The sequence below is a fragment of the Mesoplodon bidens genome, assembly GCF_964165515.1.
Source record: "Mesoplodon bidens genome assembly, chromosome: 2".
NCBI classification, from domain to species: Eukaryota; Metazoa; Chordata; class Mammalia; order Artiodactyla; family Ziphiidae; genus Mesoplodon; species Mesoplodon bidens.
The window spans coordinates 813425-829373 of NC_138177.1; the positions used below are offsets into that span (position 1 = coordinate 813425).

The 15949-nt window shown below is 44.9% G+C and overlaps 1 protein-coding gene across 2 annotated transcripts in view; it reads left to right on the forward strand.

Annotated features, from left to right (window-relative positions):
• Positions 1–704: 704 nt before the first annotated feature.
• Positions 705–15949, forward strand: part of KLHL12 (kelch like family member 12) — a 28068-nt gene continuing 12823 nt past the window's right edge. The window contains exons 1-5 of one of the 2 annotated variants that reach the window (XM_081218698.1): positions 705–820; positions 2550–2779; positions 8853–9006; positions 10040–10257; positions 14514–14663. In XM_081218698.1, coding sequence (XP_081074824.1) covers positions 2585–2779; positions 8853–9006; positions 10040–10257; positions 14514–14663 — 717 coding nt within the window. In that variant the 5' untranslated portion in view covers positions 705–820; positions 2550–2584. Of the gene's footprint in view, positions 821–879; positions 1050–2549; positions 2780–8852; positions 9007–10039; positions 10258–14513; positions 14664–15949 lie in introns of those variants that run through there. The other variant, XM_081218699.1, reaches the window with a different exon arrangement.

A 15949-nucleotide genomic window follows, 5' to 3' on the forward strand; every position in this document is an offset into this window, starting at 1 on the left:
TTGGACCTTCACATGAATTGAATCAAGGAACCTCATTCCCTTCTGAGCCACTGAGATAAGTGGGCCGAAATCAATCAGAAGCTCAGCATCCAAGAGCTGTGAAAGGCAGCAGAAGCCTAAGAGGGGAGATGAGGACTCCTGGGACTTCTAAGAAGATCCTTCGCAATCTCCCTCGCAGTGTGCAGCTTCTAGAGACCGCAAGTTCCTTCCACTTAACTGTCTCGGAGTGCAGAAGCAGAGGAGAACCACCCAGCGGTGATGACAGGCCCGACTGTGATGCAGAGAACGCTGAAGTCCGTGGCCGAAGGACTCACAGGATTCTCACCACAGCGATGGTCGGCCCGAAAAGGCCATTGTGGACAATGGAAGTGAAGAAATTGGAAGCCTCCGTGGGTTTACTCGATGTAAGAGGGCTCCTGAATACCTGTCAGGTAAAACACTCCCTGCAGTCAGCCCCTTAGCTTAGAAATCTCTGGAATCCTCTCAGTCCGCCGCGCCTCGCGGCCCTGGGGAACATCGCCTCAGCCGGTCACCTGGCTGGGGCTGCACCCCGGCCCTCGCGCCCGTACCCGCCTCCGCCCCCAGTTCCCCGCCCCGAGTCACCCAAACCCTCCGCGCTGCTTTCTCCGGGCTCGCAGAAGCCGGCAATGCGCACCCTCGGGTCAAGTGACGTGGCCAGTCACGTGACAGGTCGGGAGCGACGTCATCACCGCGCGCGGCCGCCGGGACCGCGCCGGAGCCTCCGGGTCGGGGCGGCGGCGCTTGGGTTCTTCCCGGGCTGCCCGCTTGCCCCGCGCCCAGCCCACGGGCCGGAGCGCAGGTGAGTGGCCCGGGGGCGTCGGCCGACGCCCTGCCCTGCCGCCCCTCCCACCGTCGTCCCCTCCGGGCGAGGAGGAGTCTCCTGGCGTGCAGCGCCCCGACCTCCGCCTTCAGGCTGTCGGGTAGCACAGCATCGCTCCTCACCCGCCGGGAAGGCGGCCCCTCCGCAATTCGACGCCGCCCAAGGCTTCCGCGGCTCCACCGGGAGGCTCGCGGGAGCCCTGGGCCAGGTCACCTCGGGGCGGAGGGCGGAGGTCGGGAACTCCGGGAGGGAGACCGAGCCGCGTTGGGGTCGCGTTGGTTTGACAGGCCGAGCCAGGTCATATAACCCCCCGAGAAGGTCTTCACCGTAAAGGGGAGGGGGGGTCTGTGCAGACCTTTCTCACATCTCCAGAGTTGAAAGTAAGTTGACTTAAGGAAAATCTTTTTGAAAATCATCTTATGCTTTGATGAATCACCTTTTCTGTAACATGGGTCTTGCGGAGTGGTTGGAGCGCTCATAGAACAATACCCTAACTATAAACAGGGGTAGATGAGAATTTAGGATCTCGTTTTTCCTATTCATATGAAATTATGGTTGTGAGTTGTGGACTCTTGAAAACCGTAGATTGATTTTATTTTCTTGGATCCTTTCAGAAAGTTTTGGATTCCACATAAGATAGACTCTCTTAATAACCACCCCATTTCATTCCCCAGAAGTTTTCCTGGAAGCAAATAAACAACAACAACAACAACAAAAATAGTGTGACTAAAGCCTGTCAACAACCACGAAAGTACTTCTTACATTGATTCTTTTTTATATGTAACCTATTGATATTACTGAGTTCATTTAATTGATGCATACAGGTGAACTTTACAAGTGACTGGCTATGGCCGTGAAATTAATCGTAGAGTTTTGATAGGTTTCTATCCTAGTAAGTCTCTCTCAGTATAGAAGAATTACTACAAATATTGATTTGTTAATGCTGATTGATGTTTACTAATAGAGTAGGGAGACCCTTCTATAGAAGAGCTTCAGTAGCTTAAGAGAAAGTTCATAAATAAGCTTGCATGGTTTCCATTATTCACTATAGGTATTGGGTCCTCATTTGAAGTTTCACTTTAAGAAGAAATCCAGATATAGTTGGACGTCATCATAAATAATTATTTGTGTGCTTCTTTAGAAAAAAAGTTTATTTTTACTGATACTGGCCTTTATCGCCCTAGGTTGAATACGCAGTTTTTCTTTTCTTGTGTTTTATTACTAACCATTTATTATACACTTGCTAGGAGAGAAAAAAATATATAAAACAGGGTCCCCACCCTCTAAGTATTTACCTACTTAATCTACTTAAGGATTAGAGTTATATTAAAAATAGCGATGTCACACCGTTAAGAAATTTTATCTTCTCATTTTATCACGTGCGACAGCCGCCTTGTGAAGATAGGCAGGAAATGTATCGTCTCTTTCTACTTACAGTACAGTTGCGTACTGATTACAATAAATGTCCAGTGGTTTGGGCACTCGATGATAATGGAATTCAGAGGAAGAAGAGATCATTTTTACTCGGGATAGTTAGTGGCTAGATTGTGTTGGTAATACCAGGAATAGGAGTGCTTCCTACTTGTGGATGTTTGAGTCCGATGGAGCCTCCTTAATTTGTAAAGCTAACTAAATATATTTAGTTTCTCCAGTCCTTCAGATATGCTCATTGTTTTTTTTTTTTTCTCTCTCTCTCTTGTACCTGCAGAATCCAAGGATCCCTTTCATTCTCCGTATTGCCTGATGGGAGGCATTATGGCCCCCAAAGACATAATGACAAATACTCATGCTAAATCCATCCTCAATTCCATGAACTCCCTCAGGAAGAGCAATACCCTCTGTGATGTGACACTGAGAGTGGAACAGAAAGACTTCCCTGCCCATCGGATTGTGTTGGCTGCCTGCAGCGATTACTTCTGTGCCATGTTCACCAGTGAGGTAAGTGGTGAGTCATCTCCTCACAAGTGAAACCTCACACATGTCACTTCACAGTTGTCTCATTTCACTGAATAAAATAGTAGAAGTTTGACGTAATGGTGAATTTCTATAGTACGGTGTTAAATGGGCCGACTCTGGATAACATCTGCCACTTGACTGTGCCTTAGTTTTCTCATCTCTGAATGAGGGATAATAGTAATACACAATAGCATACGGTTACTGTTACAATTACTTGAGAAAATTACATATGACGTGCTTAGAACAATGTCTAGCATGTAGTAAAACAAATACCAGCTATTGGATTTTACTTACTGTTTTTTAAATTTACATTTATTTATTTATTTATTTATTTTGGGCTGTGTTGGGTCTTCGTTTCTGTGCGAGGGCTTTCTCCAGTTGTGGCAAGCGGGGACCACTCTTCATCGCGGTGCACGGGCCTCTCACTATCGTGGCCTCTCTTGTTGCAGAGCACAGGCTCCAGACGCGCAGGCTCAGTAGTTGTGGCTCACGGGCCCAGTTGCTCTGCGGCTTGTTGGATCCTCCCAGAACAGGGCTCGAACCCGCGTCCCCTGCACTGGCAGGCAGATTCTCAACCACTGCGCCACCAGGGAAGCCCTACTTACTGTTTTTTAAATTTGTTTGCCTTCTTCTAAAGTTTAATATTTTAAAGTGAATACTGGGGAAGAGGGAGGGGGGAAGGAAAGAGGAGTGAGCCTCAGTCCTCATCCCATTCCTTCTAACAATATGTGGAGAAAATCAGTCTTCATTCTACCAGTGAAGGCTTTTGAGTAATTGCAAATGAGCGGGAGAGGGCTTAGTGCCTGACTCTGTGGGTGTGTGAAGTATCACCTAGAAAAATATGCTGGCTCTGGAGCACAAGCCTTTAACAAGGGAATTAGAAACAGGTTGGCTTGGCAAGAGAAGAGGTTCTGCTCTCAAAGTATTAGGAAAAAGACTGCCTCAGTAATTGCCTGGCAAGACAGCTAAGATGTGAAGGAGGCTGCTGGGTGAATCGTGAGGGACTCAGCTGAGCAGAGGGGAGCGCTGCAGACCTCAGCTCCCAGTATCTCAAGTCTGATTTTTAAATTTTAAATAAATTGTCCTCATTTCTTTTTAAGCTTGAATGGTGAGTACACCACTGTTGATTATATCGTTTATCTCCACTTGTATGTATGGCTGACATGTTTCATTACAGTAACACTTTTTAAAAAATCCTCTCAACCGCCAGTGTTTTATCAGTGCGGGTGTTGCTGCTGACCTGAGTGGGAGAGATCGTGTCATGAAAATGTCAGTAACTTTTATGGGCAGATGCTGTGTTCGGTGATTGTCGCATCCCGCTCACCCCAGGGGTAGTTGTTACCGTCTCATTTTACAAATGAAGAAATAAGGTCTCAGGTGTTAAATGCCTTATAGCTTGTAAATGGTAGAGGGGATTTAACCCTAAATTAACTTAGCTTGATTCTAATTCTGATGTTCTAATTGTAAAGCCAGAGTCATGTGTGATGCTGAACCAGTGCTCAGTCACATGGCTGGTAGGGAGAACACGGAAGCCTGACACGTCGCCCCAGCAGATCCAGGCTTTTTTTTTTTTTTAATTTTATTTATTTATTTTTGGCTGAGTTGGGTCTTCGTTGCTGCACACGGGCTTTCTCTAGTTGCAGCGAGCGGGGGGCTACTCTTCGTTGCGGTGTGAGGGCTTCTCACTGCAGTGGCTTCTCTTGTCACTGAGCATGGGCTCTAGGTGCGCGGGCTTCAGTAGTTGCAGCACTTGGGCTCAATAGTTGTAGCTTGCGGGCTCTAGAGCGCAGACTCAGTAGTTGTGGCTCGCGGGCTCTAGAGCGCAGGCTCAGTAGTTGTGATGCACGGGCTTAGTTGCTCCGCGGCATGTGGGATCTTCCCGGACCGGGGCTCGAACCCGTGTCCCCTGCATTAACAGGCGGATTCTTAACCAGTGCGCCACCAGGGAAGCCCCAGGCTAGTTTTAAAGTGACCCTGTGCAGGGCGACATTACAGACCCTGTCCTGTACAGTACCCCAAGGAGCACCAGAAGCAGTGGTATTTATTTAGCTGGGCGAGTGTCACGGCTGCCAGCAGGAAGCACTGAGGACTCGGACTGCTGGCTGCCCACCACACGTTGTGCGTCCTGTCTTCACTCTTTCTCTACATGTTCAGGAATTAGCGTGGAGTTCTATAAAAGAACTCTCTTTTATTTTTTTCAGACCAGTGAGTATTTTATAGTCTTTCTTTAAAAACTGACATCAGGCAAGAAAGTGTCAAATGGTCTTGTTTTTATCAACGGAAGTATAATTAACCTACAACACTATGTTTGAGGTGCACAACATAGTAATTCATTATTTCTATACAATATAAAATGATCACCGCAACAAACCTAGTTACCATCTGTCACTGTTCAAATGTATTACAGTATCATTCACTTTATTCCTCATGCTGTACGTGTCATCTCTGTGACTCATTTATTTTGTAATTGGAAGTTTGTACCTCTTAATCTCCCTCATCTATTTAACTCATCCTCCTATCCCCTTGAGGTTTTCTTTTTTAATTGAAGTATATTTTATTTACAACATTGTGTTAGTTTCACATGTACGGCAAACTAATTCAATTATACATGTGTGTTGTATATTCTTTTTCAGATTCTTTTGCATTATAGGTTATTGCAACATATTGAATATAGTTCCCTGTGCTATACAGTAGGTCCTTGCTGTTTACCTATTTTATATATAGTAGTGTGTATCTGTTAATCCCAAACTGCTAATTTTCCCTCTCCCCCACTTTGGTAACCATATATTTGTTTCCTATATCTGTGAGTCTATTTCTGTTTTGTAAATAAGTTCATTTGTATCACTTTTTAAGACTCCTTACAGAAGTAATGTCATATGGTATTTGTCTTTCTCTGTCTGATTTACCTCACTTACTATGATAATCTCTAGGCCCATCCATGTTGCTGCAAATGGCACAATTGTTATTACTATTTTATGGCTGAGTAATATTCCATTGTGTGTGTCTGTGTGTATACATATATACACACACACACACACACATATATGTATACACACCACATCTTCTTTATCCTTTCATCTGTTGATGGACACTTAGGTTTCTTACATGTCTTGGTTATTATAAATAGTGCTGCTATGAACATTGGGGTGCATGTAGCTTTTCAAATTAAAGTTTTCATCTTTTCTGGATATATGCCCAGGAGTATGATAACTCTATTTATAATGATAACTCTATTTTTAGTTTTTTAAGAACCTCCATACTGTTCTGCATACCCTTGCATTGAAGTTGTTTAAAGGAGTGGTTCCAGAGACCTGGATTTTTTTTCTTTTTTTTAACATCTTTATTGGAGTATAATTGCTTTACAGTGGTGTGTTAGTTTCTGCTTTACAACAAAGTGAATAACAGCTATACATATACATATATCCCCATATCTCCTCCCTCGTGCCTCTCCCTCCCCCCCTCCCTATCCCACCCCTCTAGGTGGTCACAAAGCACCGAGCTGATCTCCCTGTGCTATGCGGCTGCTTCCCACTAGCTATCTGTTTTACATTTGGTTGTGTATATAAGTCCATGCCACTCCCTCACTTCGTCCCAGCTTACCCTTCCCCCTCCCCGTGTTCTCAGGTCCATTCTCTACGTCTGCGTCTGCGTCTTTATTCCTGTCCTGCCCCTAGGTTCTTCAGAACCTTTTTTTTTTTTTTTTAGATTCCATATATATGTGTTAGCATATGGTATTTCTTTTTCTCTTTCTGACTTCACTCTGTATGACAGACTCTAGGTCCATCCACCTCACTACAAATAACTCTTATTTCGTTTCTTTTTATGGCCGAGTAATATTCCATTGTATATATGTGTCACATCTTCTTTATCCATTCATCTGTCGATGGACACTTAGGTTGCTTCCATGTCCTGGCTATTGTAAATAGAGCTGCAGTGAACATTGTGGTACATGACTCTTTTTGAATTATGGTTTTCTCAGGGTATATGCCCAGTGGTGGGATTGCTGGGCCGTATGGTAGCTCTATTTTTAGTTTTTTAAGGAACCTCCATACTGTTCTCTATAGTGGCTGTATCAATTTACATTCCCACCAACAGTGCAAGAGGGTTCCCTTTTCTCCACACCCTCTCCAGCATTTATAGTTTGTAGATTTTTTGACGATGGCCATTCTGACTGGTGTGAGATGATATCTCATTGTAGTTTTGATTTGAATTTCTCTAATGATTAGTGATGTTGAGCATCCTTTCACGTGTTTGTTGGCAGTCTGTATATCTTCTTTGGAGAAATGTCTGTTTAGGTCTTCTGCCCATTTTTGGATTGGGTTGTTCATTTTTTTTGATATTGAGCTGCATGAGCTGCTTGTAAATTTTGGAGGTTAATCCTTCATCAGTTGCTTCATCTGCAAATATTTTCTCCCATTCTGAGCATTGTCTTTTCATCTTATGTATGGTTTCCTTTGCTGTGCAAAAGCTTTTAAGTTTCATTAGGTCCCATTTGTTTATTTTTTTTAAACTTTCATTTCTCTAGGAGGTGGGAGAGACCTGGATTTTAGGTTCAGTTCTCTTAGTAATTCTGTGTGAACCCTGGTGACCATCTGACTTCACTAGGTTGTCTGTAGGACAGAGTGATTGAACTTGATGGCTTGTTCGTTCTCTTCCATCCCTAAATTGCTCCTTAAATGTGGTGCAACGGAAAGAGCACAGGGTGAGGCAGGAGGCCTGGCTTTGATCTGTCGCTTATTACTTGAGGCCTTGGTTAAGTCACGTAACTTCTCTGAACCTTAGATCCTTTTTGTCTTAAAGGGCAGCAATATCAGACCTAAGTGCCTTACCAGGTTGCTGTGAGAATCAGATGAAATAATAGTAAATGAGAGGCACCCTGAAAAATTGTAAAGCAAATATTAATGTGAAATACTACAGTTGCTCTAAGTTATTACATAGTGATCTCATTTACATATTTAAGCTATTTGGCTAATGGGAATATAGTTTACTGACTAAGAAATTCCTGGCATAAATGTATTCATGTTTCTGTTTGTAAATACTTATGCTGTGTTAAATGTTAGTAAAATGTTTTTCCAAAATAACGTACTGGTGACTTTTTGTATTGTTAGGGATTTATTTTGTTCTTGGCTTTGGTAGAGAATACTTTCTGATTATTATTCTGGGCTGATGATAAAGATTTAGTTCGTCATGGACGTGCACTGGAATTTTGTAAGTAATTGGAATTTCTAAACTAAGGTTACAATCTAGTCAAATTTTTGTAAGGCAATCAGTTTTCAGATAGTTGACTATCCTGTCAAAGTGAAGATTTCTACCCTTAGCTAAACCATTTCCTATGGTTATCTGGCCTCAACTATACTCATAACTCCACGGATATAGTCTAGATTGAATGCACCACCAGTAATTTGGTAAAATCCCAAAAGAGAGTCAACCCAGGATTTGACGACGTATCAGCCAATCCTGTTGGCTTCAGTGGTGCAGCAGAAGCCCTCTCAGGATGACCTGCGTGTAGTCTAGGGACACAGAGGACAGTGCTGGCTCATCTGGAGGGTCTGGAGCTGGAACTCCTGGGGCATCTACGAGCACGAAGCCTCAGCGAAGTCCGTATTTCATCTTAAAAGCTCACGGACACTAGTGGCATGCTCACGGCAACGTTTGGTTCTATTTGGTGTTACGTCTGTATCTGTTTTAACATGAAAGCAGCATTTAAAGGTATTCACAGGTAAACTTAATATTCCAGGGAGGTGTCACCTCTGTATCTTCTTGGGTTACACATAGCTCCCCCCATTTGAAAAGCTACAAATATATGCCGTGTTTGCTTTGTACAAATCAAACAAAATAGTCGATCTTTTTTTTTTAGATCTTTCAGCACATAGACAAAAATAGGATTTGAATCCCCAAAGCATGGAATTTCTAACCTGATTCTTAGGCGTTGAGCCAGGGTTCCTCCGATATTCAGTTAATATTGTTAATGTCCCTTGAAGCTCTTGTATATGAGACTCTGCCTTAATCTTGTGGAATTATAACCACCATGATTTCATACCCTTTGAACTTTCAGCTTTCAGAGAAGGGGAAACCGTATGTAGATATCCAGGGTTTAACTGCCTCGACCATGGAAATCCTGTTGGACTTTGTGTACACGGAGACCGTGCACGTGACGGTGGAGAATGTCCAGGAACTGCTCCCTGCAGCCTGCCTGCTTCAGCTGAAAGGTACAGGTGCTAAAGTTGTTCGTGCCACAGTGACTCTGGAGATGTTCAAAATTCGTGATGTAAACTTAATCGTGAAAATTAAGGAGACAGACTGTGGGCCTCATGTTTACTGCCCATGGCACACAAGTTGAGATTTCAAGTGCGGTATAGAGTAGCCTCCAAATGTGAGTCTTTGGCTCTTTGGAAGAGAGCATTTACTTTTTGTTTTTAAAAAAGTGGAGGAGGGGATAATAGATGCCTTTCCTTCCATGTATGTGCACAACAGTCCTGCAGGGAAACACAGAAAACTGATAAGCGTCGTTCCCTCCGTGGAAGGGAACTAGATGGCCAGGTGGGTCGGGAGGCTGGGGGGACTATTCACATAAACCCTTCTGTACCTTTAATTTGTTGAATCATGTAAATTATCTATTAAAAATTTAAATTGACACACAAAAATGAAAGTGTAAAGTTTTCACAGGATTGGAGATGATCCCCCTTCCAATTCCCAACCTGTCTGTCCTCACCTCCAGTTCTGTTTCTGTTATTTCCAGTTTTTGATACATGATTGAAACAGTGTGAAGTTTTTGCATTAGTGCACAGCTCTAACATTAATTTTGTACTCTGAGCTTTTCAGTTAGACAAATATGAGATTGTTATCAGTATCTCCTATTTTTCCTTCACCGGAGTCTTTTAGTACGTCTTCATGTGGAGTAGAAATTAGGTACACTGCGCTAAATTAAGTTGATTTTATAGCTTGATTCCCAAGAGTTTTATAGGCATGTTTGTTTAATTGTGGTGGTGTCCATACAAGCAGTTCGTCTTGCTGTACTTGTTCTAATGCAGCAGCAGATATTTGTAAAGTCCTTGCAGAAGGCCACACAGCACATAAGACAAAAATAGGATTTGAATTCCCAAAGCATAAAATTTCTAACCTGATTCTTAGGTGTTGAGCCAGGGTTCCTCTGATACAACATGGAGATGTTGTGATCCAAGAATATAGGCCCATCTACCTGGCCGAGTGTCCTCAAGGACTCACTGTTTTTGTCTGTCCTAGGCGTGAAGCAAGCCTGCTGCGAGTTCTTGGAAAGCCAGCTGGACCCTTCTAACTGCCTGGGTATCAGGGACTTTGCGGAAACTCACAACTGTGTTGATCTGATGCAAGCAGCTGAGGTTTTTAGCCAGAAGCATTTTCCTGAAGTGGTGCAGCATGAAGAATTCATTCTTCTCAGTCAAGGAGAGGTGGAAAAGCTCATCAAGTGTGATGAGATCCAGGTACAGACTTGGCTTGGCATTAGCTCTCTTCAGGACTGGGCCAGAAGACCAGAAAGCAAGGTGGAGTTGTTATACTTCTGTAGCAGGGTCCATATTAAGCTCTGAGGTTTCATTAAATGTCCCTGAAATTACGTGCCAAACGTATTTGCCTATTTATGGGAGTTCGCTACCTCCCTCAATGAAATTTGTGATCCCAGCGGTTAAGAATCACTATTAAACAGTATGGAATAAGCATTTTAAAACATTTACCAAGAATGTCTTCCCGTATAGCCATCGCCATGCCAGGTGCTGGGGAGCCAAGAGTGCATAAGAGACAGTCTTGTTTCCAGAGAATTCACAGTGTAGTAGTGGCGACAAACAGGAAGACAAAAATGATGACTGAGTGTCAGGAAAATAATGAGCCTGTTCAAGGGGAGGAAATTCCATAGAGGAGAGAAGAAAACCTTCTGGATTTAAACGAGTTCGTAAAGGGGGCGGATCAGAAAGGACGGGGCAGCAGGTTGGAGATGGTGAGCCAGAGGCAGCTCATCAGCGCCCATCAGCGCCCGTGGGAGTAGAAGGCCCTGCAGACCGGGCGTTGACGCCCTAGGGTCCCGCCTCCGGGTGCCAGAGCGCCCAGGGGCACGGCCCAGCGGGGAGCGAGCCTCCGTCCTCCGCAGAGGGGGGGGGGCAGAGGGGGGGGGTTGCGTGTGGATCTGTAGTTAGGCTGGGAGCTGCAGTGAGTGCAGCGGGGGCTGTGCGTGTCGCCGCAGCCAGGCATTCCTCTCCAGCGCTCCAGCCCTCTGGTTAGGAGCTTCTGGACGACACCTAGCAGAGCCAAGTGCTGGGGAGGAGTCTACCTGTTGGGTTTGTTTTCCCCAGTGAGGAGACATTCGATTCTCTAAGGAGGCTAAGAGTTCTTTTATTTTTTTTTCCTCTCTCACTCTCCTGAGATAATAATGAGAAACGACTTTAAACGTTTACTTATTTATTTATTTGGCTGTGCCGGGTCTTAGTTGCGGCATGCAGGCTCTATCTAGTTCCCTGACCAGGGATCGAACCCGGCCCCCTACATTGGGAGCACAGAGTCTTAATCGTTGGACTGCTGGGGAAGTCCGGCATTTGTAAATCTTGTTCAGTTCTCAGAACTGTGTCCATTTTTCAGAGGAGGAAACTGGCGCTGTGATTAGTCATCACCCTCACCCAGCTAGGAGGGGCAGGACTTGCACCGCCCATCTGCATCCACAGTCTGCTCTCTTCACCACGGAGCTGTGAGCTGTGTTTCTATTTGACCAGATCTGGAAGTAGTCACAGCAACCATTTATTTTAGAACAGTGGAGACTGGGGGCTAAAACCAGATGGAACAGGGAGGGCAAACAACTGACCTCTGCAGAAGCCAGGATGAACTCTTTTGTACAGTCTTCCTTAAGTGTCCAGCGAGACTGGCCTTTGCTTTTTTTCAGCAAATGACATTTTTTGTCTTTCATATACCAGCCAGAAACAGGAACCAGATGTCTGGCCCCGGGGCTAACGCTTCCTCTGGACCATGTAAAACAATAGTACTTGAAACAATGGAGGCAGCGTGTCACGTTGTTTAAAACAACACGGGCTTCAGGGTCACACTGGGGTTTGGGCTTGGCCGTGTGACGCGTGTCCCCTAACCCCTGACCTTCAGATCCCTCTCCCATAAAATGTAGATACTAGTCGTACTTACTACGTAGGGCTGTTCTGAGCATTAAATAAGAATGTCAGTGCCTGATACATAAACGAAGTCTCTGAGAAAATTTATTATGGAGAATATTTTCTCCATAGTGAAGCATTAGTGTTGGGGGCTTTTCTTCCCAGTTTAGCTGTTTCTCTGCAATTCTAGTTTATTCTGTCCTCAGTAAGATAAAGGATCTCTGCTCATGATTGAAAAACCCCATTTTAAATGGATATATCTAATTTAAACCTAGAATGTGTCAGAGTCTAGCACGCAGCTGTTCAGAACTATTAGCCTGTCATCCTTGCCTTTAACCAAAGTTTATTTAAAAAGCCATGACCGCCCTCCTGCACCCTCACCTGCATGTAATCCGTGAGTAGGCTGGGTTAGTTCGACCTCCCATAAATTTGGTTACACAGATTCTGTCATCACTGCCGTAGGCTAAGCATCACCTTTTGCCTGATGGACCAGAGTAGCTTCTAACTGGCCTCCCAGCTCTTAGCCCTTCTGAACCGCCCTCCCGCGGCTCTCGGAGAAATCTTTACCAGACGTCAGTGGGGCCCAACACTGGCCTACTTGAAGCCTGTTAACGGTTTAGAGTGAAATCCAGTCTCCTGATGCTCTGTTTACTTCTCCAGCTTGATCTTTCTCATCCCCTCCCTCATTCATTCTGCCACACCAGCCTCTGTCGTTTCCCAGGCTGTCCAATAGAAAGTCCTGTGAAGATGGAAAGGACCTGTGTCTGTGCTGTCCAGTTCACTGGCCACTAGCTACAGGTGGCTGTTGAGCACTTGAAATGTGGCCAGTGTGACTGAGAAGCTGAATTTTTTTTGGCCACGTTCATTGCTATTAAGGACAGACTTTGGGGGTTTTGGGGGGTTTTTCAGCCGCACCACACGGCTTTCGGGATCTTAGTTCCCCGACCAGGGATTGAACCTGTGCTCCCTTCAATGGAAGCGTGGAGTCCTAACCACTGGACCGCCAGGGAATTCCCGAAGCTGAATTTTTAATTTAACTTCATTTTAATTAATGTAGATGTAAATAGCACACGTGGCTCATGGCTACTGTGTTGGAAAGTGCAGTTGTAGGGCTTTTCCAAGTGCTTTCTGCCTGCCCCGAGGCTACTGCTAACTGCTACTCTTCCATCAGGTTTAAACCTGTTGCTCCTGCAGGGAGGCATTCCCTGTCCCGTCAGCCTAATGAAATCTCATGTTATTCTGTCTCATAGCCCCTGTACTTTTCCTATGTGGTACATAATGACAGAGTGGGATTGTTCGTTTTTCTGATTTAACAATTATCTCCCCACTTAAGAGGAAGGTTCATGTCTGATTTCACCGTTGTATAATTACCCTCCACAATTCCTGGCACTAGTAGGTGTTTGGTAAATCCATCAAATGAATGAACATTCTGAAACATTTTCTGTATTTTCAATTCTTGAGAGAAGTCCACAGAGTGATGTCTTTGTCTGGGCACTGTCACACTCTGAAAGTTATCTCAGAACAGACACACTCTACGGGCTGATGGAGGGACACAGGCCTAGTCCTCAGGTGTCAGTTTCAGGGAGGTACTAGGTGTTACTGTACCGTATGCTTGTCCAGGGACGTAATGTAGGTTTTCTAGGGTGTGTCTTATCCAGTCTGTCATATGTAGCTTAGACCTAAGTTCCCCAAATGATTAATTATATGTGTCATCTCAAATAGCACGGTGCCTAATACAGAGTAGTTGCTCAAATACTAATTGACAGTGCTTTGAAGACCCTGCACTCTTTACGATGCCTTAAGGGAAGTTCCTGCTCACAGCCTTGGCTGAGGGGTCCGAGAGTGAGCATGGAGGTCCTTAGACAACACCTATGAATATAAGTTATTTTAGGAGCCAGTTTCGGGGGCTTCCCTGGTGGCTCAGTGGTTAAGAATCCGGCTGCCAATGCAGGGGACACGGGTTCGACCCCTGGTCCGGGAAGATCCCACATGCCGTGGAGCAGCTAATCCCGTGCGCCACAACTACTGAGCCTGAGCTCTAGGTCCCGCGAGCCACAACTGCTGAGCCCGTGTGCCGCAACAACTGAAGCCCGTGTGCCTAGAGCCCGTGCTCCGCAACAAGAGAAGCCACCGCGATGAGAAGCCCACGCACCGCAACGAAGCCTAGCTCCCGCTCGCCACAACTAGAGAAAGCCCGCGTGCAGCAACGAAGACCCAACGCAGCCAAAAATAAAAATAAACAAAATAAATTTTAAAAAAAGAGCCAGTTTCGAATAGGGCAGCAGATTCCCCCTTCCCCTGCTGAAGTTTCAGAAATAACCAGAAAAAAATTCAGGAATGGGGAAAATTCTGAATTAAAAGCCGATTTGTGACTGACGGTCTATTAGGGACTCTCTCTCTTAGGTTTTTTTCACCCGATTTGACTATAACTCTCTTCATGATCTCAGCAAGTTGTGTCTGAAACGATTGTTTTCCCAAGAGCCTGCTTATTTCTGGGAGATGGGAAATAACGGTGGCGGGAATGGGGCGGGAAGGGAAGGGAAGGGAAGGGAAGCAAGGTTACAGAGCAGCCCCACCATGTGGTCACGCACTCGCAGGTGGATTCTGAAGAGCCCGTCTTCGAGGCCGTCATCAACTGGGTGAAGCACGCCAGGGAGGGGCGGGAAGAGTCTCTGCCGGACCTGCTGCAGTACGTCCGTATGCCCCTGCTGACGCCCAGGTACATCACGGATGTCATAGATGCCGAGGTGAGCCACACAGGACCCAGGGCTGTGGGCATCTCTTGTAGCTTCGTGTCGTGAACCCAGAACTGGTCACCTCAGAGGAGGCACGAGCGTCCTGGGAAGCATGTCCCAGGGGGCCTGGGGCGGGGAGTCTGCAGGCGGTCGCTTGGCCGGTCAGTCTCCTGGCAGAAATGAAAGTCTATGGCTTAATTTAATTTTGTGCTTTGTTGTCTTTTCATTTTACGTGCTCCTCGGTGTTCTGCATAAGCAACATTGGATGATAAGTTTTGTCCCCTTCTCTGTTAAACAGCAATTGTTCCAAATTGCCTTGGAAAAGGTGCTTTGCTTACCTGGTCTCTCTTTTTGACTTCTGGTGAGGCCAGCATGAAAGGAGTTTGATGCATTTATTGGGTTGGCCAAAAGGTTCCTTCAGTTTTTAAGTAAAAATAAAAGACACATTTTTCATTTTCACCAAGAACTTTATTGAAAGACGTATTCACCGTTTTTTTCCACTACCTTCTGTCCTTTTTCAGGCAACTTCATAATTCCATCTTCCCAAAACTTTTTATCTTTTTGAGCAAAGAACTGTTCCAGGTGCATTTTACAGTCTTCCAGGGAATTGGAATTTTTTCCATTAAGAGAATTTTGTAAAGATCAAAATAAGTGGAGATCCGAAGGTGCAATGTCTGGTGAACACGGCAGATGAATTAGAACTTCCCAGCCAAGCTGTAACAGTTTCTGCCTGGTCATCAAAGAAAAATGCAGCCTTGCGTTATCCTGATGGAAGATTACACGTTTTCTGTTGACTAATTCTGGGTGCTTTTCGTTGAGTGCTGCTTTCAGTTGGTCTAACTGGGAGCAGTACTTGATGAAATTAATCATTTCATTTTCCGGAAGGAGCTCAAAATAGAGGACTCCCTTCCAATCCCACCATATACACAACATCACCTTCTTTGGATGAAGACCGGCCTTTGGTGTGGTTGATGGTGGTTCATTTCGCTTGCCTCACGATCTCTTCCGTTCCACATTGTTGTACACTATCCACTTTTCTTCGTCAGTCATAATTTAAAAATGGAACATTTTTGTTACCTTTCAGTAGAGGATCGCTTGCGGTAATATGGTCAAGAAGGTTTTTTTCCACTTAATACTGAACCCAGACATCAAAGCAATTAACCAAGCTGGTGCAAATGATTTTCAATGCTTGATTTGGACCTTTTGAGTCTCCCGCGTGGTATAACGTTGATTTTCGCAATGAATGTCTCGATTTGATCACTATCAACTGGTCTGCCAGAACGTGGAGCATTGTCCAG